Here is a 27046-nt window from a genome sequence, read left to right on the forward strand (position 1 = left end):
GCCCAGGGGAAGGGGGCTGCAGGAGGGAAGCTGAGGAAAGTGGACAGTGAAAAAATAAAGAAGGTGGCTTGGAGAGGGTGAAATTATAATGGGTGGCATGGGGGGCCAGCCAGGCATCCTGCCTATCATACCAGCTGAGAGCAGAGGGAACTTTAGAAAGGAAGGGGAAAGGGAGGAAAAAAACCAAGATGGTTTCAGTGAAGGTGAATCAAGTTTTGTCCCTTCTGACCCTTCCTGCAGGTTTTCCTTACCTTAACTATGCAGAGGGCAGCCCATCTAGGCACGGAAGGCTGAAGCCCCTCTTCCGTGGTCTGGGGTGATCCCATGCTTGTGACCGAGTGTGCTCAGATCCTTGGGGTGGGGGATTACAGGAGGAGGGCATTGAAAGAGTAGGCTGTTCTGGCATGAAGAGGTCAGGGGGACTTGAAGGAAGAGTTTGGGCTCTGGGAACCAGGAAGGGCAGGGGAGGGGCAGAGCTATCTCCAGAGGCGGATCTCCTGGCTGAGGACAGAGGGTATATTGTCCAACTGGGAGGTTGCTGCTGCTGGGCGGGAAGCAGCACAGCTTGCCTCTTCCAAACTTTTCTTTTTGGTGAGACTGGGGGTGAGAGAAGGCAAAGTCTTTCATCCACACTTGTGGCCCTGGGGGTTACAATGGTTGCTGAGAAACAAGGTTTTATTTGAGCAACAGCTTCCCAGAAGATGTGTAGGTCTCCTACTTCCTGAGAAACCAGATGCTGTGCACTTACTTAGCACTCACTGGGACCCTGCTTTGGGATCCGGAGTCTAATGCTTAATTCTGTTCAGGAGAAACTAGGCCACGTGGACTGGAATACACGCGGGACCTGGCCAGACTCAAGTTGATGCCAAACCTGCAGCCTCTGGTTGCTCAAGACGGCAGGTTGACAGGGCTGACCCATCTTGAAACCCAGTTCCACAGTTGGGCTTCTGAGAGTCCACACATTCTCATGACTGAGGCTGGGGGGCAGACCGGTGAACTTACCCTGTTGGGACATAGAACGGGGAGTTCCTTCTTCCCTGCCTTTTCTGTGCACAACCAACATGAACCTCTTTCCAGTCAGCCTTTTTCCCATCTTCACAATTCTTTCCATCATTGTTTATCCAGACCTCAGTATTACAGTGGAAAGGGTGGCTTGAGATGAAGGCTTTGGAGGATGTGACTGAGGCAGGTTATACAGGCAGCCTGGGTGGGAGCTTTTCCTCCCTGCCCACAGGGATCACAGCACAGCACACGCCCCTTTATCCCTCAACTTCGAAGTCAACGCACCAGCAGGAAACTACACGAGCCGCTGCAGCTGGAATTGGCCCAGGAAAGCCACCTGTTTTAACTGTGCTCCCATCTCCCACCCCACACTTCCTCTTGGCTCCAAGTCCCCAAAATTGTCCACTGTGGTTTCTGTGGCTTTTATGCCCCACCCCCTTGTGACCTTAAGGATTCTCTGCCACTGTTCTAACCTCTTTCCTGCCTTCAAACAATGAACAGTCTGTCCCTAGCTGTTTGGAAAATTCCCACCGTTGGTGCTTTAAAAGCAGCCTCAGTTGTAACCTGGACCACCCTAACTCCCCTCCGCCTGCACAGTGCAGCTAGGAGAGCAGACACAGCACCCTTCCAGACTGGAGTGCAGGTTTGCAGAGACACCACCTCAAGGACCTGCAGATGTAGCCCTAGAGTTCCTGCTTCATGTTATGATTAAAATAAACAGTACAGGCAATGGGATGCAGATACTCTCAGATATTAAAAAGTTAACACCAGGCAAAAATGATGGAGGGGCAGATACTCTCAGGCAAAAATGATGGAGGGGGAGTTGATACGTATTTCCAGTTCTGGGGCCTTAGTCAACAGATTCTGTAGTCCCACACTTCAGCTGCATAAAGTGGTATTGAGTACTGAGAGAAAACTTCAGCAAGGTGTGTGTGTGGATAGCAGACTGTCAGTGGACAGAATGTGGTATGCATATCAAGAAATTTAAGCATTAAAGTGAACTTTAAAGATCAGATTTATTTGGAGAAAACAAAAAAACCCCAAAACCCAAAGGATGGGATTTTACATCTCAAGACATTTCCCAGGTATTAAGTCTACAGGTTACAAATCATTTTCATAGAAGATATTTTTGTACAAATTTTACATGTAATGAGGAGCGGGTCATAAATCCCTGTTTGTTTTAACAGGGTGGCAGAGTAGAGGAACAGGGGAAAAAAACAGCCTTTTTGTATACATCTATTTGGAAGTAGACATGAAGAGGGCAAACCCTACCTTTTCAACATCTATAGCAAATGGTTTAAAAAATACCCTCTCAACCTTGGGTATCTCTAAAAGCCACTTCCTAGCTACTAGCCACTCCAAGCCAATTATTTAAAGTTACCTCACTTGGTATGTCCTTTATGTCCACTGGGTAAATGACTCATTATGCTCACTGCTGCAGCACTCATAAACCAACACCCTGCAAGGTTGGACAGGGTCTAACCTAGGATTGATGGGAAAAAAGCTTGCAAATAAAAGAGACCCAAGGTGTCTTTTCTCTGTAGGTACCAATACTGTCCATAAGGACACCATCTATTGAGCTGACAGTACCAAGGTGCACATAAAAGCAGGCAAGTAAAGCTATTGTGTTTTAAGCAAGAACCTTGTTAAATTGTTCTCCATTATCATTTATTCTCGCAAGGAATGCCAAAAAATAAAAAGAACCCCCCCCCACATTGGTCTAGGCCACATTATAAACCCAAACATTTGTGTGGGATTTCAGTGCAGAGATGGAAACCTTTTTAAAAAGCACCCACCTCCCCCCGCCCCCCGCAACACCAATCAAGGTTGTAAGAAAGGTTTCAAATTTAACCACACTCACCACCTAAGACTGGTAATTCTAAAGTTTTCTGAGGTGTAAAAGGGGTCAAAGCAGCAGGAGCAGGAACGGCTGGAGGGAAGGAGTGAGACTCAAGACATGAAGGAGCCAAGAATTGCTTAAGAAAAGCAGTAGTGATTCCTCATTGGACAGCTCCCGGGGGGGCTCTAGAGGATGCCTAGGAGATCAAGAGCGTGACTGAAGTCCAAGTCGTCTGTGGGAAGGTAACAACAAAGACTAGCACGAGGAACCTAAGATGATGACAAGAGTCTGAATTTTTAAAACTTCAAGATTTCAACAGAATGTGGATTTATTTGAACTTTCAGAAGGGATAGTGTTTAAGAAAGGGTGAAACCAGGACACATAAAAGATCTGGGAATTCCCACGAGCCCTAAGTGCTTCCTGCTCTAGGAAGTAAACCATTCATGTGTTTACTGGAGGTCATATACCATTTTCTCTATTACTGGTGCAAAATAATTCACCAAACCCCCAAGCTTCTTTTCAAACCACGATTTCCCCGTTTATTTTGGTCACCAAACAGTCCTATTCTTCAGTGGCCTGTGGACTCACTTCCACCTACCCCCCTGGGGGGTACAAATGAAGGAACTCCCCGTAGGCTGGCCCCACTAACTCAGAACTAAATGAGAGGAGGGGCTGGCAGCCTCCTGGAGACTAAACCTACCTTGCTGAGGATGGAGAATTTATTCAGGTAATATTTGAGAATTCATGTATGCCACAACAGGATAATAAGAACTAAAAGTAGGAACCTCACTCTTCCTTATACCTGTCTATTGTCCAACTAGATTTCAGACACTGCATCACCGTCACTGCATTTTGCTAAACGGAGACCCCTAGGCACTAATCATACAAGCAATTACATGTGTCATAAAAACACACCACAACTTTTCCATTAAAAGCTGTATGTCTCTTTCTCTGGCTACACTGGTGATTCTCCTGTTAGTTCAATGCTTTAAAGGCTGCAGCAGCATGCAAAAGAATTTCATTTTGTGTTTTAAAAAAAAGTTAAGAAAGGTCTCCAGGAGATGGTGAGTTTTATTTTGTCTTGTCTGGATAGAGGTTTGATTTGCTCTCGAATGTTCCAGGGTGGAGAGAGACTAGGAGAAAGCACAGAATGCAGAGGTCTATTCGGTGTAATCTCCCTCATTTTCATCTTCACCATCAATGGCGAGAGCAGCATATTTGCTTGCAGAACTGAACTTCTGTAACAGACAAGATAGATAAGGCCTTGAATTCTCACAGCAAAAACCAAGGACCAGGATACTGTGGCAGATGGGAGGTGGATGTCCAGACCACACCCACTTGTTTGCTTATCGGGCTTTTCTGATGGAGCTGTAGCTGAGGAGAGTTGATTGGAGGCAGGTGTGTTCTTATGGAAGGCATACACCACCTTTTATCTTGAAGAGGAGATCAGAGTAGTGAAAGGTACAATGAAGGAAAAAAAGCTAGCTTAAGCTGCTTTCACTATTTCAAACAAGCAGCAATGCCCACTTTCAACCCCTCTGCAGCATTGTACAGAATTTCAGTGGTGAAAGTGGGCCACAGGAAGTTGAGGAAGTCTTTGACACTCACCGAGGCTGGATTTTCTTCAGCTTTCTTTGGCTCAGGTGCAGATCTGGAGTCGTGATCCTTTTTGCCATCTTTCCTGCAGAGACAGAAATACCTTTAGGGGAGGACTCTCCCAATACCCACAAGCAGTTTTCAGATACTGAATAGGCACATCAACAATTTTGGCTATGTGGACCTTTTGTAATTTCTCAGAATTGTAACTGACTATATTGGCTGACTTTAACAGGTTCACTCACAGTGGGTACTGGCAATGCTTGAAGAACTTAATTACAAAGAGACAGCTATCTAGCATTGGGTCAGAGGTTAGAAATGAAGAAGGGACATGCATACCTGTCTGACTCCTTCCAGTGGTCTCTGTTCCCTCCATCTCCTGGACCACGGCTGGAGTTCCCACTTTGGCCTTTTGGGGCACTCACCCCATCTACTTTATTTTCATCTGCTTGAGGGACACAAAAATAAATGGAAGTCAAGTAAAATAAACACTCCCACTCTCTCAGGTTTCCCTGAAGCTGAAGAGAAGTGTACCCAAAGGTACTGAGGGAAATGAAAACTACCCCTGATCCAGACTTCCTTCCTAAGCTCTTCTTCCACGTCCTCTGCATCAGTCACACACCCTAAATAAGATCCACTAAAAAATTCCGCCATGGGGTTAACGCCATCATGAAAAGCAAAGTGGAAATAAGGACTATGACGCCGTGTAGTGACCTTGGCCTTGCAGATGGCAACATTTCTAATCTGGACCAAGCATGTCAATTTCCTCCCCACCCCCTTTTCTTTCCCTTTTCAAAGAAATGTTCTACCAGGAAAGGGCAGGGCTCAATGTTTTCTCCAAACAAGCCACTCCTGCCCTCTACTGGCAAGAAAAGGCAGACAATCAACAACAAAAAAGGTGCAAAATACAATGAAGTTCAGTATTTTTCAATTCCTCTATAGAATCTTTTTTTTAAATTCAGGTCTCTATCTTGGCAAATGACCTACTTCCCTCTTGGCCTTACCTTTCCTTGCTGATCCTTCCTCAGATGGTTGAGCTGGAACTACTTTCCCTCCACCACTAGAAAGAAAACATGTAATCACATTCATCAGCTTATCTTAGGAAAGGAACAGAAATGTCTATGTCAAGTCTTACAGAAAACCAAAAATACATACTTAATGCTTTTAAACATTAAAATATGGGAAAAGACAACAATCAGAGCAATTATGTGAATCTGACCAAGTGTCACATCCTTAGAATCATCGTAGTCATGTTAGGTTAATCTTATCCCTCTACTTTACAAATGAGAATCCTAAAACTAAGGGAAATGATGTGATCCCCCAAGGCCATACTGCCAAAATGTGGCACTTGCGGGTTCTGATTTACAGTGTGTGCAGACTGAGTCACCAAAGTGATGTCAACCAACTAACAAAACTCCAGAAAACTGAACCACCAGCACACCACAGAATTTGCACTATGAAAGCCAAGATGGCAGGACTTATCAGATGCCATAAGGCCAGCACCCCAGAGGGCACCTTCCACCACGAGAACACAGCACCGAAGAGCCTATAGCCAACCAACTGCTATGTTTCCAAGCTGACTCACCTGGTAGGGGACTGCTGCTCTGTGTCTGAGCTCTGAGATCGAGCAGGAGGGTTAGAACTTCGCTTCACCCAAGCATTCTCCTTTGGTGGAGGGGCTGGCATTACCTTTAGAGGCTGTTCAGGTTTGGGAGGCTTAGAAGTTGGAGACTGACAGTCTTCCTCTTTATTGGGGGTTTCATTTTCTAGAGACTTCTCACTCTCTCTTCTTCGTGCATCTGTGAGGTCAGAAATGGGAAGGTCAAACCATCAGGAAAAAAGGCTTATTGATAACAATCTGTCAGGACCTCAAGAGTAGAAAATGGTCCACATCCAAGTATACTGCTTTCCATCATTATTCTTAAATACAGAGCTGAATTTTGGCTCCCAACAGATAAAATAGTGATATAAGACTTTGGACCTCATGATACAAGACTTTGAACCCACTCGGGACACGGATTTCATTTCTGGTCTTGGAATATTCCACATTCCGTGGAGAAACTAAGCCCGTGCGCCACAACTATGGAGCCTGTGTGCCGCAACTACCAAAGCCCATCGTCTAAAGCCTGGGCTCCACGACAATGAGAAGTCTTTATGCATCTTAACTGGAGAGTAGCCCCTGCTCTCCACAACTAGAGAAAGCCCATCTGCAGCAATGAAGACCCAGCACAACAACAACAACAACAAAGAGACACAAGGACCTAAGATGAGGGGACAAACCCAACAGTCAAATATACTTTTCAGTGGGAGGTTATTAAACTGATCAACGAAGTCTCTTCTGGCACCATTACCCAGATTTTTTCAGAGCAGATATGAAAGTCAGACCAATCCATGATAACCCAAATAAAGACTCCATAACTAAATTTCATATTCCAAAGTCTATGTATAATTTGGCTATGGATAGGTTAGGTTATGGAAAAGGGCAATAGTGAGATACCCACCCTGGTCTGACTTACTTCTGCCAGATGTGGCTGAGGTCCCAGTCTGTGATGACTCACTTCCTGTCCTCGATCGTTCCCGTTCCTGAGTTTCTTCACTTCGCCAGCTTGGGTGTCTGTATAAAAGAGATTTAACAAAATACATCACGTCTAGCTCAGTGATGGCTACCTTGGACCCATGCTGACCCCTCAAGAGCTATCACTTTTTAACTTTTATCGTGTTGGCTTTATCTGCGGGTGTATCACCTGTCTCTCTTGCTCAAACCATTTAAAAGTGGCAGACATTTAACACACTTGGGTTCTAAATACAAGTATCACTTGCTTCAAAGTTACCCTTATGATACTTTACTTTTACAAAAAGACCCATATATGCTGCTGCTACCAGAAAGTAATCCTAAGAGGATTCTGCTTTTATAAAAAAGATGAAAAATGAAAATAGCGTTCAGTGTTGGTTTTCCAGCAAGCTTTTTATCTGTTAGCAAAATGTCCTAAAATAATTGCTTCTTTGATTTACACCATTTTGGCTTATAAAAAGTTTTGTAGGAATGCTCTACTTTTGGACATCGGGGAAACCTGTACTTTACCAAGTGTTGGCTAGGGTTAAGAACATTCTCCTACAGAATCTGTAACTCTGTGCTCCCTTATTGACAACACAATTCTGCCAATCAATCAAAAAACCAGGCCTAGTTTTGTCAGATTATAACTGGAAAATAATTCACAGCCTATACTTAGTACTAGTACTTAGTGAAATCATTCTTTCTACTCCATCTCCAATAACTTGAAAAAAGATAAATCCATTCACCTCACTTTGGTGGGATTTTACTCTATACACTAAGGCAGGGTTTGGCAAATTTTTCCTTAAAGGTCAGCCAAAATTTGCAGACGCTTGTGAGGGCCCAGGAGGCCTTTTGAAAATCATGAGGGACAGGCCACAACTCTTCCCTGACTAAAGAAACTGTCTCACTCACTGCCACTTGGCAGCTTCGGCCCATGAGCACTAAATGCTAGTAAGTGACAACCAGTAATACTCACACAAATTTCCCAAGAGTCCTAGAGCTACAACGCCCCCATTAAGAGTCATGGGATTATTGGATGGGAAATCCGTCACTGAAGATCACCTCACCTCTCCCGAGGCCGCCGTTCTAGTTTTGGCTCATCCAGCTGACGCTGCAGTTTCTCCTGTTCCTTCTGTAGCCGCTCTTCTACTTCTCGTTCTCTAGCAGCTGTGTCAACAGGTTTTGCCCCTCCAAAGATAGAGGCTGCACGACTGGACTGGGAGGTGCTAGCGGAGGAATCATCTTCCTTAGGAGTACTCCGAGGCTTTAGGTTCAGTTTGGGTCTTTGGGGGGGACCTAAGTTAAATAAAACTCTAAGTAATAGTTTTTGGAAATCATCAGAAGCTGATGGCTAAAAATCAGATTGCCAGTCATATCTCTTATGAAATGCTATTTAGTATTCAGATTAAAGAGTGGCCTAGCCAATCCAGCAAAGGTAAGGAGGCATATCACTAAAATGATCATTTACTATGATCACTATTATTTGGGGGGATTTTTAACTATGATAAGATATTGGATGAAAGTATCTTGTTAAAATATGTGGTCTCGAAGATGAATCATTTCAGTAGGTTAAGAAGAACTTGTAACACTATGCTGGGGAAGACTCCAGCTCTTATATTCTTTATCTCTGTGTATAATATATAAATTTGATGGGGATTCATAGGGCAAAGCATGCAACAGTGAACACCACAATGTCAACTCTAAAGAAGTCTGATTTCTTCCTGGATCTAAGCTGTTCAGAGTATTTCAAGATAAACCTGAGTGCTTCAAGGAGATTGTATTTCTCAAAAATCAGTGTTTATCCTAAACATTTCAAACATACAAAAGATATAGAAGATATAAAGAAAGCTTGTGCACATCAACCACCCGACTTAAAACATTGCAAAAATTACCAAAGCCTTCTCCGATAACATGCTTAGCTGCGTTGTCTTCTCCTAACTACTATGCTCAATTTGCTATTTATCCTTCTCATGCATGTCTTTATTATTATTTTAGTACATATTTTGTATTTGCAAACAAAGAGGGTATTGTTTAGCAAAATTTAAATTTTCTATAAAGGTTTTACATTAATAGTTTATGTAACTTTTAAGGTAACATTTTTCATCTGTATAACTCTGTCAAGGGGCTATAACCAATGTGAATAGGGTACAACTGGGGTCAGAAACAAGAACTCATTGAAGTCACGCACCTAATATCTGGTGGACCAAACAATGAAATCCACGTTAGTGAAGCAACTCTACTACTCCTCCCATTGTGGTACACAGTATCCCCTTCTTCTTTGATAATTTCATTTACCTACTCAACAAATAATCTGAACACTTATATTTCAGATACCATATCAATGCCAGGAATATGAAGAGGCAGAGCGGTGAAGGCCCTTGTCTATGTCAGAAGTACAAAAGGCCATAAAGAGACAAAAAAAGGGTTTTAGAAGAAAAATAATAACCTAATTAGATATTGCTCCAGAAAGACAACCCAAGCCAATGTGAAAATAAGAGGGAAATGTTAGTAACATGGGCACAGCAACGATGTCTGAACAGTGACAGTGGCAGTGACCCTGGAGGAAAGGGGGCAGATCTTAGGAGTTGGAGGTGATAGGGGGTGGAAATCAACTATTGGGGAAGGACATGGCATGAAAGGCAAAGGTCAGTAGCCAACGAAGACTGCATCTGAGCCTCTACTTTTCTCATGAGTCAAAGTGGAGACAATACTTCTACCTCTACCACGTTGAATACTTAACTGGAAACATTAAAAACCTTTTTGTTTGAGGGAGGAGGAAAGATTTTACTAATCATTAGCTCTCTAAACCTTTTCGTTTAAGGGAGGAGGAAAGATTTTTACTCATCATTAACTCTAGGTATGCTGTCTAAATAGAATTACAGAGAAGAATTCTGGACCAGATACTTTACTTAAATCTTAATTTTGGCTGTGCCACATTCGGAATCTCAGTTCCCCAACAGGGGCTGAACCCAAGCCAGGACAATGAAAGCCCAGAATCCTAACCACTAGGCCACTACGGAGCTCCCAAATATATTATTTTTAAAATGACATCGCTGAAGTCAGAACAATAAATGGTGGCCATTTACGATGCTTTTTGAGAGATAGAGTTGTAACACAATGCATGTTTTATATAAGTGATCATAACGTTGGGGGCATTAATTTTACAATAGGTACACTGACATCTTACCATTAATGAATGAATACCAACCATTTGGTATAATGGCATTGAAATAAGCAACACTTGGTTTTCAACCCACACCACCTACCAATTTCTGGCTATGAGACTGTGACTGAGTTTCATTTCTTCACTTGAAAAGTGGGGCTAAAACAGCCTATTTTAAGCAAGACCTTACTGTAAGAGTCTGGCAAATGGTTTTTTCCTTTTCTGTCTATTCAATTAAATGTTAATCTATACCCTAAGACAGGTTAGAACCAGACTTTATTTTCATCGTGTTCACATTAATCTAATGCTCTTTCAGTCCTGTTCTGATGCATTTTTTTTAACTATCTGCAGATTCTATTTGTGCCCATAACTGGAAAAATTTTCAACCAGTTACTACTCTAGTTGTAATGCTCCATCAAGAAAGCAGACAAGATGATTACCTCTATCATCCCGCCTATAATCATCCCGAGAGTAATCATCTCTGGAGCTCCACGACCGGTCATCTCGTCTGTCGTATCTGTCTTCGTAGCGGTCCCCGCCTCCCCTGTAGTCGTCATCCCTACGGTAACCGCTACCAAATGCTCTTCTGCCACTGCCTATCCTGGAATCGTAGCCTGTAAACAGATCCCAAATTGTAATCATCACACCAGAGGGAAGCAGGAAGTTCTTAGAAGAAGGCCATATAATTTGTGTTTTATAATGACCTCTGTCATAGTCTCTGCCACCTCGGTCATCATAGCGATCTCGGCCCCCGTATCGATCCATGTCCCGGCGTGGGCCATCACGATAACTGTCCCGATACCCATCACGATATCGGTCTGAATCGTAACGATCTCGATACTCTAGAGAAGAAGAGACAGGTAATGTCATTCCTTTTTCTTTGACACTACTAATAAAAAGCAGCATGACAGCCCATTAGGTCAGTTTGGTTCCGAGTTCATATTCACTGAGGTGTCTGTTTTTATTAACAACAAAAATATTATATCCAAGGCAGAATAATTTGTATTGAATTAAGTTTTCTCAGTAGTTATTCTGTGATTCAATAAATGTTCCTGGGGTAACAATTTAGGAGGAAGTTGGGGGGAGATAAATATACAGTGGTCCTGCCCTATCTGTGGTTTAGTTTTTTGAAGTTTCAGTTACCTGTGGTCAACTACAGCCAAAATTTTTTAATGGAAAATTCCAGAAATACACAATTCTTAAGTTTTAAAATGTAACAGCAATGTGTGCTGTTCTGAATAGCATGATGAAATCTTATGCTCTCTCCCTCCAACCTGTCCGGGATACGAATCATCCCTTTTGTCCAGCGTGCCCACACAGTTTAAGTATAGTACAGTAAGATATACTTTGAGAGAGACAACACATGTAACTTTTATTACAGTATACTGTTATAATTGTTCTATTTTATCATTAATCATTATTGTTAATCTCTAGTATACCTAATTTATAAATTGAACTTCATCATAGGTATGTATGTATAGGAACAACACAGTGTCACACACAGGATTCGGTAATATCTGAGGTTTCAGGCATCCATGTGGGGTGGTGGTGTCTTGAAATGTATCCCCACAGATATGGGGGGGAGGAGACATGGACTGTTGTATATTCCATAATAAACTTCCAGGATTAGCAATTTAAATATTAAACCATATAAGCACAAAACACCAGAAGAAAATATAGCTGGAATCTTTCACACTTGATATCAAAGACTACTTAAAAGTTTAGCATGGCGGGAACTCCAGGTGGTCCAGTAGTTAGGATTCCAAGCTTTCATAGCAAGAGGCATGAGTCTGATCCCTGGTTAGGGAAAAAAGATGCTGAAAGCCATGTGGTGTGGTGGTGGTGGGAAACAAAAGTTTGGCATGGAAAAATAATTACATATACCACAAATCAAAATGAGAAAAATATATGCAACATATGACAACTGGTTAATTAAAACACCTTAACATCTCAATATGAACCAATTAATTAAAAAATGAAACAGCCAACTTAAAAGATGTTTTGAGTTTACATTGAGTAGGTCAAAGAAAGAAATTATTTTTGTGACAGCTTCATTTTAAACAATGGTTTCATTTTGCAAAGGTCATCATTTTGTCTACATGAACATTCATCCACAGGTAGTTTAGGTTTTATAAATTAAGGGGCTTCCCTGGCAGTCCAGTGGCTTAAGACTGCGCTTCCAACACAGAGGGGCACAGGTTCAATCCCTGAATGGGGAACTAAGATCCCACATACCTCGTGGCATGGCCAAAATAAAAAATTAAACAGATAAACTTTATAAATTATAAACTTGCACTAAGAGAGCAAAGATCCAGTGAAAAGAAGCAAGCACAGGAGTTAATGCTATCATAACGTATTATAATATGTTATAAGATAACATATTCTGGAAATATACAAAACATTTAGCTTAATATTTTGTCCCACTCCCAAGGTATCTTTTATGGGCTACCTGCTTGGGACAGGGGTCTTTACCCTTTGTGGCACAGTGCAGGACCTACCTCCACCATGTTGGCAGGGCTAACTTTGGGGCCCTGGCCTAGTCTTTCCTTGTTATTATCCATCTTGCTTGCTCTAAATTTAATATCTGAGGTGAGAAAATTGTCATATTCTTGGGACCCCTTGGTCTGATTGTCTGCTTTTCAAGAGCCATTTCTCCTTGTTAATAATAGAACCTCTTGCATAGATACTGAAGTAAAAGTACCTAGGTAGTTCTCCCAAGGCTCTATTGAGTCATAAAGACTTCTAAAAATCAGATACAAATGTGACTCTGTCCTTCTACATCTTAACTATGTCAAGGAGGACTCTCTTAAAATGGGAATGTATCGCTGCTTCCTCAATTATATTTGGCACAGGGGTTCACTAATGTCTCACAAAAATCAAAATGTTCGCGGATTTAAGTTGCTCTTTCCATTTTTTAACTTCAAAATATTCCAAACATACAAGAAACTATAGAAATGATAGCTGACTTTGAATCTATTACTTAGGTTGAGTGGATGTCAGTATTTTGCCATGTTTATTTCAGTTTTAAAATTTAAAAGTAGCATGTTACAAACGTAGTGAAAGAATTCCTTCCACCCTCTACCCATAATCATGAGGGCGGTTATGTTACCATGCACACAGCTTTACAAACTTACATGTTTACACTACATGATACTGCTCTAAAATTCCTCCATTTTTGCTTTTCTTCCTCACCCAAACAGGTTTCGGAACTTCCCTGGCGGTCTAGTGGTGAGGACTCGGCACTTTCAGTGCCGGGACCCTGGGTTCAATTCCTAGTCAGGAGGATTAGTATCCCATAAGCCATGAAGCTCGGCCACACCAAACAGGTTTTGAATTTTATCCCTGTCATCACATGTATGTTATGCTATCAAGTATTCCATTATATCAACAAACCACTACTTAGTCATCTCTAAATTATACATTTTATTTGCATACCATTTCTCTCCCCTGTTAAATAATGTCCAGAGAGCAGTATTTTATGTTTTGTTCACTGCTATATCCTGAGCTCACAAAAGTACCTGGTGTATGGTAGACATTTAGGATTTTTTGAAGGTAATGAATTTTCTGTTATTTGTCCAATTACAAAACACCCCCAGAACACAGAAGAAATGGGATGAAAATGAACTTACTGTCTCCAAAGCTATCATCACCCCTTCTAGGTGGGTAGTCATCAAAGCTGTCTGCAGCAGGACGGGCCCTCCAGTCTGTATCTGTTTTGTCAGAATCACGATTTCTGTCTCGGCCAAAAGAACGATCATCCCTGTCTACGGATATATCAAATAAAAAAACCACAGGTTAGCTCACAAAAACTGTTGTCAAATATTTCTCGCATGTGTAGACAACCCCTGCTGCCGCACATATATTACCTGCTTATACCACAGCGTTGTCATGAAGTCATCTCAGCCCTGTAAATGCACTCTTCAACTCAACCAAGTGACTCCCTTCCTCACTCTTATTCCTACTGGTTTAATGCTTACCTGTCTCATCTTCTATATAGGCCAGGAGCCTCTAAAATATATGTGAATCAGGCTCCTTTGGTGTCCACAGTGCTAGGTATGTAATTTATTTAGTATATATTTAATGTTCATATAGGTCAATCAGGGTTTCTCAGTCTCAACACAACTAACATTTTGGGTTGGACAATTCTTTGTTGTGGGGGACCATCATACACACTACAGAACAGCCCTTCGATTCTTTTAGATGTCAGCCCTCCCCACACTTGTGACAACCCAAATGTCTCCCAACACTGACAAATGTCCCCTGTGAAGCAAAACCACCTCAGTCAACAATTACTGATTGAGATTAAGGTAGGCCTCCACTAAAAATTTCTGGGGGAGGGCACCTCTGGTTTGTCATCCTAGGACCAGATGAAACACAACACTTGAACACATTCAGTCAGCTTTCTCACCTTTATCCTGTGCTTGATCAGCAACGTCCACTCGAATTCTCCTGTTACCTAGAGACTGAGAGCATAGGACCATATTAACCAACCTTTTGCCCCATTATGCACAAATCCCATGAGTGACCTTGAACGTCTGGGCATAGCAGAAGCACTGGGGGAAGGAAGATAAAGGAAAAACACTGTAATCTAGCCAACACTACACTCTGTTGGCTCAAGAATCCTCTATAAAGACTTGAATATAAAATAACCTAGTAGAATTAACATTTAAGTTGGGCTTACATAAATGTCAACTCAATTACCTTACTATTTTTATAAAGTCAATCTCACAGAATAGATTTAACTTTTTAACTATCACAGGCAATTTATTAAGTGTAATCCTTTTACATTATAGTCAATTCAGCAAACTTCAGACAATAACAGTTGTATGGCATCCTTTCCTTATCCAGGCTGAGAAGTTAAAAATTAGTCATGTTAATGAAACCTAGAAATGACATGAAAAGAAAAACTTCTAACAACTTTCGTTTTTCATACATTAATATTTAACTAAACACAAATTTTATTCCTATGTGACATTTGCTTCAGATTATCATGGTGGTACTTAAACCTGAGACAGGAAAAATATTTTAGGAGGAGTTGCTTTCAATCACGTCCAATGTCAGATTTCGACCACAGAATTATGCCACAAATGTCACTTCTCAACAAACAATGAGAGGTTTCTAAAATTTAAAAAAGAGCCTTTTTTCCTTTTCAGATATAATCAGTTCGATTTCTAAAGTCACTAGAGGTAAAAAAGCAGTTTCTGGATTAGAAACTTTTTATCACTAATAAGCAACTAACTTTTAATATTCCTGTTTGGGCAAGTCTAACAATCCATACATGGCCTTAAATAACTGATCACAATTTTATTTCATCTCCATTCCCCTTCCTGTATTAACAGCTGAATTTCCTTTCCCTACTGAACCTCTGGTGTGTCTAGATAGGGAAACATCTACAGGCAATAGTAAAAAAGCAGGACTGAATGTTTACTATCATTCCTAGGAGCAAGTATTATTGATATAAATGACATTTTAGAAATGTTTCTGAGCCACCTTAAAATTATTACTAGGCCCTGATGAACTTGCTGAAGGGAAGTGTGACTTGCTAGATGTTGAAAGTTAACTGGAATACTGATAAATAATCTAGGCTTTTCTTTGTAGATATTGTGGGAATCTTTTTTTTTTTTTAATTTATTTTAGTTGGGGGCTAATTACTTTACAATATTGTAGTGGTTTTTGTCACACATTGAAATGAATTAGCCCTAGGTTTACATGTGTTCCCCATCCTGAACCCCCCTCCCACCTCCCTCCCCATCCCATCCCTCTGGGTCATCCCATTGCCCCAGCTCTGAGCGTTTGTCTTGTGCATCGAACCTGGAATGGTGTTCTGTTTCACATATGATAATATAGATGTTTCGATGCTATTCTCTCAGAACATCCCACCCTCACCTTCTCCCTCAGAGTCCGTAAGACTGTTCCTTGCATCTGTGTCTCTTATTCTGTCTCGCATATAGGGTTATGTGGGAATCTTTAAAATAGCTACAGACCCAGACTATAAACATAAGCGTTGTTAGCTCCCAGCCCTCAACCCACCCTTATTTTATTTACCTCTTCGTTGAGGCTCAGGGCACTGAGCAAGGAATCCAGGTCCTCAAACTCAGCATAACCAAAACCTTTTAACCTCTCAGGATTGCTGGGTTCACGCGGTAAACGCACCGCACTGATCTAAAGAAGAAACAAAAAATAGTTTCCAAATTCAATGTTCTTGTTCACTTGCCTTCTTTTCTTGACACTGTGTAGACAATGGATTTCTCTGAAGAGTACACAAGAACCTAGATATCTCCAGGAGGAAAACTGATACAAGAGAGACTTCACTATATACCTTGTTAAAATCTTTTCAACTTGAACAGTATGAATTTAACCTTTAAAAAACTTGGACAAGTTCAGTGTACTCCTTGTACCCCTGACTTCTGCCTCATTTTGTACTTCTATCTTTTAGTTGTTTTTCAATTAAGAGGAATTGCCTATTTCACAATTAATTGATTTTCAATTTTTCTCTCTCAGAAACTAGACTCAGTTTTTGCCAAAAGGTTTTCTGGGCAGTATATTTTACGACAAGCTGACTTATCTGAGAAACATTATTTACTGTTTTAACACATTTATAGCTTGGCTGAATCAAACACTGAATTGTAAACACTCACCATCCTTACCCTCTCTGCCAAACTCTAAGATGATAAAGCACTAAATCATACTTCTAACTACTTTCTTGTCACCTTTTGTTGTCTGTTTTCTAACCCTTTTTATTTATTTCTTCACTTCTCCAATACTGTGCATATATTCAAGTTATCTTTTGCATCACTGATTTGATACTTTACTCTGGGCTTCTGAAATATGGATTCTGTTAGTTGCTTTCAAATTCTATTTTAACTTCACTCATGAGTAGAGCAGGAAAAGGAACAAAATAAAAGGGAATTAAGAAACCTACTTTTTAATGTCTTCTCATTGACAAAGACTCTGGAGAAAAACCCAATAGAATTGGAAATTATTACTCCTTCTTCCATTTTTGAAATCTTAAGTATTTTTTCATCAAAGTTTGGAAAAAGGACTTTTAAGCACCTCATACTTACTTTGTCTTTCTAGAAACTTTCAGATCAGTGTTTTCAAACATCTTGCCTTAAGCTTTTAAAGCAAGTCTGTGAATTATATGTGAACAGATTCTGTTAATATAAACTACATATCTGCTCAGTTAAATGTATTCATATAAAATATTAAAATGTAGTTTTTATTTTTATTTTTTTACATTCAAATTTATTTTTATTCTTACTGTTTTCTTAATAACTATGCTATAAATTTGGATATAATTTTCAGGTCTTTATATTTAATTTGTCATTTAGATATACATAGCTTAGAGTTCTTTTGATTTCCTTGTTAACCTGAGAATCATTAATGCTTATAAGGGTTTTTAAAATTAATTTTTATTGGAGTATAGTTTCTTTACAATGTTGTCTTAGTTTCTGCTGTACAGCAAAGTGAAGCAGCTGTAGATATACATATGTGCTAAGCCACTTCAGTTGTGACCCTGTGGACTCTAGCCTGCCCGACTCCTCTGTCCATAGGATTCTCTAGGCAAGAATACTGGAGTGAGTTGCCATGCCTTCCTCCAGGGGATCTTCCTGATCCAGGGATTGGACCTGAGTCTCTTAGGTCTCCTGTATTGACAGGCGGGTCCTTTACCACTAGTGCCACCTGGGAAATTCATACATATACATATATCCCTTTCCTTTCGAACTTCATTCCCATTCTGGTCTCCACAGCGCATCAAGAGGAGCGCCCCTGTGCTATGTATTTTTTTTCTCCTGTTTTACCATATGGGTTTTCTTTTCTTTTAAATTAGTTTATTTACCTATTTTTTAACTTTACAATATTGTATTTGTTTTGCCATACATTGACATGAATCCACCATGGGTGTACATGTTTTCCCTTTCCAGAACCCCCCTCCCACCTCCCTCCATCCCATCCCTCCGGGTCATCCCGGTGCACCAGCCCCAAGCGCCCTGTATCATGCATTGAACTAAAATGTAGTTTTTAAATGCAGTTTTGCTATAAGCCTGAATGTCATTAACAGAATAGCTGAGTTCAGAGAAACTTTCTTCCCACTTTTCAACATTCAACTGTCACCTTTAAGTTTCTTAATGAGACAGGTATATGTTCTTGACAGATTCTCCCTGTATCAGTAAGTTATTAAATTTGCTGATAAGACTGTCCGACTGGTGTTGGACGAGAACATTCTCAGCCAAAGGGCCTAAATGCCACTTAATTATATACCCATTTTTTTTTTCTCAGTCTATATATAACCTCAGAACTTTTCTCAACACAGGAATTCAAGAGACAGTCACTATGCTACCCTCCCTATCTAGTTAATTACCTAAATCCTTTACACTTACATTTAATCCTCTAAAGAATTCCTTAATGGAGTCTTCTGTCACATCATAGGGCAGGTTCCCTAGAAAAGCAGTGTAGGGTGGAGATTTGGGAAGACGGCTCCGGTCGATATTGGGTTCCCGAGCAGCCCGTGGAGCAGTGGGCAGGATGGAACGGTCAATTGGAGGTGCCCGATACACATCATCATCATTACTATGCCAAGTGGTTGAAACTAGGGTAGAAAAGTAGACATTAAACAACAGAAGAAACTTCCCTTAGTACCACTGTAGAATAAGAGGACCTACACTAAGTGCCAAGTGTTAAATCATTTTATTCCACCTTACCTTTGTAGTAATCTTGTGAGTTTGTTCCCCATTTACTAAAGGAAACTAAGATTTTGGGAAGGCTTTGTAACTTGCCTACCAAGGTTACACAGATGGTAGCCCAGCAGGATGGTAATCCTAGTGGACCTAGGATATACTGTCCCTACGGTACTGCCCCTGAGTTTGTACTTCAGGTATCAACACTTACAGAAGGTACGATCTAGATGAAATTTTTTAATACAAAAATAGGTCACAAAAGAAAAAGTATTTTTCAGTTTGCAATGAAGGCTTTTAGACAAAAATGATGGGTGATCAGATTTGTCAGGCCAGATAACTTTATAGCTCCTGCCTATTGCCAGCTATTCTGCGAAGGCACAAAACTTCAAATATTTTCCCACCATAATTACTATTCCCATTCCTTTCCCTCAGATCATTTTTGTTTACCCAGGAACACCATGCCTTCATACTAATAGCTCCTAGAACAAATTATTCCTTGACTGTTAAGTATAAGCAGCTTATAGATTATACTGCCATATTACTTTATGAAGACATCACAGAATTTTAGACCCAAAATGAAATCTAGTCCTTACTTTCCAAATGAAGACAACAAGGCTTAAAAGGACAGTACCCTGACAAAACTCTAATACTGTAATAGCCAGAATTGGCACTAAGGCCAATTTGAAATAATCTCTATTTCAAACTCATAGGCTTAACCTATTTTGTTATGTACAAATACATAAACATAAGATTTCAGGTTCTACAAAATTAGTAAGCTTCTTACAAATTGCAAGTGTGACCCATTATTATGGAATAGATTTTGTCCAGAAGTTCCAGGCGTGATGAAAAATAGAAGGAAACGCACCATCTCCTTCCAGGTCGTCTGTTTCATCAGCCCAGCTGACTGGTTTGGGGACATAGGTGCTGCCTCCACCAGTCCCTCCATCCTCAGCCAGAAAGTCTGTTAGGGAGATAGTCTTCCCCTTCTTATTCTTCTTTTTTGCTGTTTCAAAAAGACAAGAGAAAGATTATCCATCAATACTTGGGTCTTTACAGAATTGTACACTGCACTATTGTTAAATGTACTTATAAGAAAGCAACAAAAAAGGCCCATCAAAGGTTTAGATTGTGGTACATTTATATGAAAGAATTCCATGCAGATATAAAGGAGAAAGCACAATGTACTGGGACAGAAAGTTCAATGAGAAGTGAAAAATAAAATGAGGTATCCCTACTCTTAATATTCTGACACTTTCGAGACTTGTTTGATACTTGTAAATAACCACGAGGCAGAAATCATTGCCATCAATTTACAGAGAAGGAAACCAAGTCTCAAAGAGGTTAAATGACTCCCCTAAAGTTACAGTCAGATGTCAGAGCTAGAATTAAACCCAAGATTTTGGACACCAAGTCTAGGGCTCTTCCCATAGGAGTCCCAGTCTCCTTGTTATTAGTTCTATGGCAGGTTATCACAACCAGGGCAAATGTACTCATTGTCATTTGAAACTGTTCAAATTGTAAGACTCATATACACAGTGATCCTCTGTCCCCTAGGAGGAAAAGAAAAAAAGAGATCTCCTTCCCTACCTTAACACCACATATGAAAATGAGATAGTATACTAAAGGAAAAACATAAGAAATCCCTGAGAACCAGCAATTTAAATGTTTTCCCCAGTTATGAAATCTTTAGGAATCCTGACCGTGTCTCTTTAAACTCTCCAGTCCTTAGAACTACTTCTGAGATGGCACCAGTCAGCAGCTAATGCAGAAGAGCTGAAAGGACTAACTGAAGTTCTAGAATTGTCCCTTCAGAGCAGCTGTGACACGGTTAAGGAAAAAAAACAAAAACAAACCCCCCAGAAAACCATAACAAGCAGCTTTGTTGTAACAAAGATGAGTTTCATGCCTTTTATAAGGATGAGTTCTTTCTCCGTGTTCCAACTCTCAACAAACTTTCAATTTTCAATCCAAAATGATGAAGAGTCTGTAACTCGATGCACCATTTGCTTAACTGAATGAAGGCTGTTCTCTCACCTGGTACTTACCTTTCCTTTAAAATACAATTTTCAGAAACTAAAGACCTGTTTGCTATGAATGTTATGAACCTTCTGGACACAAAATGAACCTCAAGAATTATGGCCTCGGTGTGCAAAACAGACAAACTTGGCTACAATTATACAGGGAAAATACAGTCCTGAATGTGAAGTTTTCATGCTTCTCTCAAGTGACTTAATAGTAACCCTGTTCCAAAACTCATTTATGATCACCAGGTTATATTGTGGATCTATTCTATGCTTTGAAAGAAAGTAGCTATGCAAAGTTTGATAATACTGATACTGCTCCTAGCTCATATGCAAAGGCCTGGGGGAAATTTTAATTTGAATAAGACATAGAACATACCTCTGTGGTAGAATGATAGCGTATAGGCTTATTTTAGTTGTTCAATTAGAAAAGAAATGGGATTAGTATGATGCTAGCTAGAGAACGTTACCTTCATGGGGCTTCACGATCTGTCTGGTCACTGAGAAAATAAAAACTAATCTGCCCTTTGTTTGATTTTGGCATAAATCAATTTTCTAAATCAGGTTTTCTCAGTTTTTACTCCTTGACTCTTGACAAACTGATCTCACATTCTCCTTTAGTGTCATTTGAAATTTCAAAATAGTGTGTCCAAAAAAGAAGATTAAAACACTGTTTTAGAATATCTTTTCAAACGATACATACCCCTTTCCCCTCTGATTCTGTGACTGGCCCCTCCAAAAACTTCTGGCTGAGAAATCACTGTTGGATGATGGATAGCCCTCATATAAAGACAGACCAAAACTCTTCCTCAAGACCTCTAACTTCTTTAAATCTAGTAGCAGCACTGACTCAATCATAATATAAGCAGCAGATTTAACAGAACAAGCCTTTAAAAAAGTAAAATTAACAAACCTAAATGCTCTCTCCACTCTGTTTTATTCTAACTGAGAAACAATGTTATCTAAATCCTTCATGCACATTTTCTTCCTACAATATCTATGTCCATTCCATGTTTAGGACTTCAGTGATGTTCTCTTCTTTATTAAGTAAAGCATCCTTTAATGCTCCAGCAGTATCAAACCCCTGACACAATGACTGAGCTGATCCAACTCTTAAATGTCTTTAAATTTTTCATGAATTGGTGAAAGTTCAACCACGTAATAAAACACATCTCAATTACTTAAGACCAAATCCACTTGGACAAGAAGGAAAAAGAACACAAGTCCCAGAAATTTTATTAAACCCTCTAACTGCCTGCTTGCCTCATTATAATTGTAATTTACCTACTAAATACTAGGTACTTGTGAAGCTCTTTATATACTCATCTAGTTAAGCTTTGTTATGATAGGTATAAAAATAAATACTACAACTGACCAGCTTAACCCTTTCTCAGTTTCTGCACTGCTGGCTGACATTTTAGGTTGGGTAATCCTTTGTTTGGGGGCAGGGCGGGGAGACACTGTACCGTGTATTGTATACATGTATACAGCAATCTCAGGGCCTAGACTTAGTGTCCTAGGTGGGTAAGACAAAACTGTCCATGGTTGAGAACCAGCGTTCTAAGTGGTATTTTCACATCAATAAATAAGTAGACAAACAAAAGGAAATGTTAGCCCTATACAAAGCACATTAGCAGAAAAGTGACTACAATAAACCAAATCCTCAGGATTATCAGGCTAATTGAAAGTAAAAACGCTTCCTTTAGTTTTCTTGGAATGTTTTCCTGTTCTAACTCCATTGTATTAGTAATAAAAGCTCCAACTGACATACACTGGAGTGATAAAATCTATGGACAGGCTGTTAGTTCTTTAAATAAAACAGTAGACACCTTAAAGTACTTTAAGCAATAAAAGCTTATTTGTTGTACAATGCAGCCCTACTTCTCCTTCTTTCTCAACCTAGTATCTTTTATTCAGGAAGGAGAATTCACATAGTTCTTAATAATTAAATGAGGCATTGTTAAAAAAATTAAGTTTCTTGGACTTCCTTGGTGGTACATTGGCTAAGAATCTGCCTGCCAATGCAGGGGACACAGGTTCAATCCCTGGTTCAGGAAGATCCCACACTGCCACTGAGCAACTGAGCCTGTGCCACAACTACTGAGCCTGTCTCTAGAGCCAGTGAGCTGCAACTACTTAAGCCCACACACCTAGAGACTGTGCTCTGCAACAAGAGAGACCTGTGAACCACAACTAGAGAAAGCCCTCTCACAGCAAATGAAGACCCAATGCAGCCAATAACAATTAAAAAAAAAAATGCCATCTGCCCAAATACCAGAGTGCCTAGAGCTAGACTTATTTACTGCTGTTTAGAGCACAGCATGAAAAGATGTTTCATACAGTGTGGCACAGTATCATAACATTAAGAGTCCTCGACCTTTACTGTGCTGTTTAGCAGAGCAGAGAATAAAGACAGAGCCAGGATCAACAAGCTTCACCATCTTGCTCATGATTAAGTCATGTCCAACTCTTTGCAACCTCATGGGCTGTAGCCTGCCAGGTTCCTCTGTCCATGGGATTTTCCAGGCAAGAATACTGGAGTGGATTGCCATTTCCCTCTCCAGGGGATCTTCCTGAACCAGGGATTGAACCTGCATATCCAGCATTGGCAGGCTGTTTTTTGTTTACCACTGAGCCACCTGGGAACCACCTTGACCCCTATGTTTAATTGTTACGGGATCTCTTTGTCCAATTTCATCTTGACACAATCTGAGGAAAACGCCACAATGCTTTTTTCCTTACCTCTCCACACATACTCAATTTTGATCACATATGGACCACAGCAATATCCGATACAAATCTAAGAAACTGACTTTGGTTGAGTGCACTTATAAATGTACATACATATATTTAACTACAAACAACCAGTTGAACACACCCAAAACTCCAAAGTTAATCCCCTTCCTCACGATCAGGAAAACAAATTCTAGGATGTTTTGGGAAACAACCAGTTAAAACAAAAAACCCCCAAAACTCTAAAGTTAATTCCTTCCCCCATGATCAGGAAAACAAATTCTAAGATGTTTTGCAATGAATACAATGTAGTAGGTTATTCTATCTCAAGTGATATATACATGGTATGTGACTTATACCTCAAGATTCTCTGAAAGTACACATTCTTTAAAAATGACATTACTTAAAAATACAATGTTTTATCTTAATACTTCTCTTTGTATTTGTACTTGAATTTTCGTAAGACATTTTAACCTTGACTTTCTGAATCTGGGGATCTTACTGCCAGAATAACAAACATATGGTACAGGAAGGGATATGAAGATAGGTAATACATGAACAGCATATAACAGCAGCCAGTGAAACTGTTTTTAACTATAGGGGTCAGCACTGTATGAAAACCGCCACTGGATACTATCTTACCATAAAAAATAATCAAACAAGATGCCACATATGTGCACACGGGTGCACTGTTAACCATCCCAAAGCAGTCTAGTCTCACAAACTGTTAACCTGTGTCAAACACATTTGATCCCCTATAGGTAAGGACACAGATGCAATAGTTAGCTTTGGGACACCTCCAGTTCTTGAAGGTCAATGATGGGTCACACTGGATACTGTATTATTGCAAAGAATTTTTTGGTTTCATTTAAAAGTAAAAGTATATGCACAGTTATAGCTGTTTCACCTGTGTACAGCGGAAACCAACACATCATAAAGCAATTTTCCTCTAATTAAAAAAAAAAGTAAAAGAGGCCTGTTAAGTTTTATCATGTATTTTCATAAAGAAAATATCAGATTTTTTTCAGGGGCCATCAAGCAGTATACTGAAAATACATTAGTTTTATAGACCCATTAATACAGTCATCTGGTCACTCAACCAAATCAATACGATGGGAAAAGATCCAAAGTGGGGAAAGAAATTTGATAATTTCTCAAGGGCTGACTGTCAGATGTACCACTGTACCCGGATACTAGCATTAAGTGTCCCTTACATATAGTACACAAGCTAAAAGATTCATGTAACTGAATTAAAGGAGATGAAGGCTTCCAATCGGGTAGAGGGGAAGAAGAGACCTCACTAAACACATCTGTTTTACCAGTCTGGACTTTATTTAACATTGCAAAACGAACACAATGCTATCAGTGTCTTCCACCTCTAAAAAAATTCCACACAAGTTATACAGAAAGGGAATACAGGCTTTTCACTAATTATGACACTAAGACATCAAGATGGCAAATTCAGGCCAAAGTACTTCAGATGAAGCTCCTGGGCAGCATCCCAAACTTATGATGACACAGAAACCAACCTTGTTAGTCCCAAGTTGACAATGGGGAAGAATGAGAAGTTTCACAGATTTCGACCTTACTCTGCCATCTGCATACAGTGACCTTGAGCCAGTAATTTTCATCTTCCTCAGACAGGAGATAACCGACATCTGCATTATCTCACAGAACATCAAATTAGACAACACACACAAAAAAGTGCCAGGTCAATTGTCAAGTGCTACACTAGTAAAAGATTTCCTCAACTGCACCTCAATTCCCTCAACATTTTCCAAAGACATACATCTCTATGTAATAGAGAAGAGAAATTCTTGGTGAGAAATGAGTGTTCAGAGAAAAGTTGTTACTAAGTCCATCAGAAGTGCAAGCAGACTTACATGAAAGTGGTATTTCCTCTCAAATTTTAAACAAGAAATCAACTCCGGCCACTAGTATTCTTCTAAAAGCAACTCTTAGCAGTTGTGCAGTTACCTTAAAAAAAGGGGGGGGCCCTACCCTACTACTAGGGCTATCAAAACTCAACCCAAACGGAAGCTGTCAAGGGCTCTGATCTTGCTCACCACTGGATCTCCAATATCCAGAACCATGCCTGACAAATATACAGTTCACACTCAAGTAAAACTGTTGACTGAGTAAGAAAAAGTCCAGAAGAAATCTAGGTCTCCACCCTGCTTCCTCTCCTCCAACACGTGGGCGCACCACACCGGACTCCCACCCCCGTCTAACTCTAGTAGTGCCAACCTCCAAACCTAACACATTTACTCTTGGAAGAACATAGGGGCCGGATCACACTTTAGAAGGGGAAGAGCAAAAAGTGGAAGGACCTAAAGGGAAAGCAACACAGACGCGTAAAACCTTCCCATCTGGGCTCTCGCGCGTGCTTTTCAGGAGCGCCGGTCTCCACTACCCTAGGCTCTCCGACCGCGCACGCGCACCGCCGCCTTCCTCCGCCCCTCCAGCAACTCGCGCTCGGGTTCTAACTGCCCCCCCTTTATTCCCTGCCCCCACTCCCGTCCGCAACGGCCTCGCGCCTTGGAGACCTAGTTCAGAGTGCACTCGTCCGCGCGCCAACCGCCTCCTTCCTTCCTCCACGCTTTCACGCGGGCACAGTGCTTCACGTCTATGAGAAGGCCTACATCTCCCGCTGATCTTTCTGCGCCTCCTCCTCACTCCAACTCAAGCCAGAATCTACCATTACTCCCCAATCCAACCTCGCGCAGATGGGGTGAAAAGGGTGTGAGGGGGGAGGGGAAGGTGTCCTTCCCCTCCCCCTAGACATCCCGAGGCAATAACCTAACATGGCCCAGTCGCCAGCCTGCCGAAGCCCCAAAATCCGAAGGGCAGAGGTGCCGTCCACTCCCCGACTCCAAAGAATCAGTGGATCAGGCTCGGAGAGTCGCTTCGGAGCCTGGTCCTTGGCCGCGCTCCGCCGCTCACTCACCTGAGGCCGCCATGTTGGGAGAGGGAGAGAGAACGCAAAGGACCCGGATGAGGCAGTCACGTGATTATAGCGAGCGCGTAGGGCTAGGAGACGCGAAACTGGGAGGGGGCGGGGAATTGAGGAGGGACACAGGAGACGGAGCGGCGCTTCTCTAGGTTCGTAAAGCAGCGCGAGGAGGTGACGCGGCATCCGACGGGAAGACCTGCGCGACATGTGGCCAAAGGGGTGGGGCCTTCGCTATCGCGAAACCCCTCACGCTTTACGTAGGGCGACGCGCGGACGAGGGGCAGGTCTGAGCCTGGGGCGGAGTCTCCTGATCCACAGACTTCCTGCCGGTGCGGTAAACGGAAGGGGTGGCGCCGCGCTGTCAAGTTCCACCTCTCTGGCACCGATTGGAGGTGGCCTGGAATCCAGAATGGGCGTGCCACAATTGGTTTCCTGGGAAGATTCTGAGTTTCTTTGTAAATCGCTTTTTGTTAAAGCAAAATAAACCCATCTTTCTGCTTATGGAT

At 41.0% G+C, this 27046-nt stretch overlaps 1 protein-coding gene across 1 annotated transcript; it reads right to left on the reverse strand.

Annotated features, from left to right (window-relative positions):
* Positions 1 to 1999: 1999 nt before the first annotated feature.
* EIF4B (eukaryotic translation initiation factor 4B) lies at positions 2000 to 26575 on the reverse strand. The gene is made up of 16 exons (XM_081593127.1): positions 26535 to 26575; positions 21325 to 21354; positions 19699 to 19836; positions 18537 to 18745; positions 16201 to 16317; positions 14564 to 14618; positions 13785 to 13919; positions 10860 to 10997; positions 10596 to 10769; positions 8060 to 8288; positions 6955 to 7052; positions 6024 to 6237; positions 5443 to 5498; positions 4778 to 4886; positions 4451 to 4523; positions 2000 to 4080 (listed from the first exon to the last, which is right to left on the reverse strand). The coding sequence occupies exons 1-16, from the start codon at positions 26545 to 26547 to the stop codon at positions 4003 to 4005; spliced, it is 1866 nt and encodes a 621-aa protein (XP_081449253.1). The 5' UTR covers positions 26548 to 26575; the 3' UTR covers positions 2000 to 4002.
* Between the last annotated feature and the right edge of the window lie 471 nt (positions 26576 to 27046).

The sequence above is a fragment of the Giraffa tippelskirchi genome, chromosome 4 (assembly GCF_054371585.1).
Source record: "Giraffa tippelskirchi isolate mGirTip1 chromosome 4, T2T-mGirTip1v1.2.pri, whole genome shotgun sequence".
NCBI lineage: Eukaryota > Metazoa > Chordata > Mammalia > Artiodactyla > Giraffidae > Giraffa > Giraffa tippelskirchi.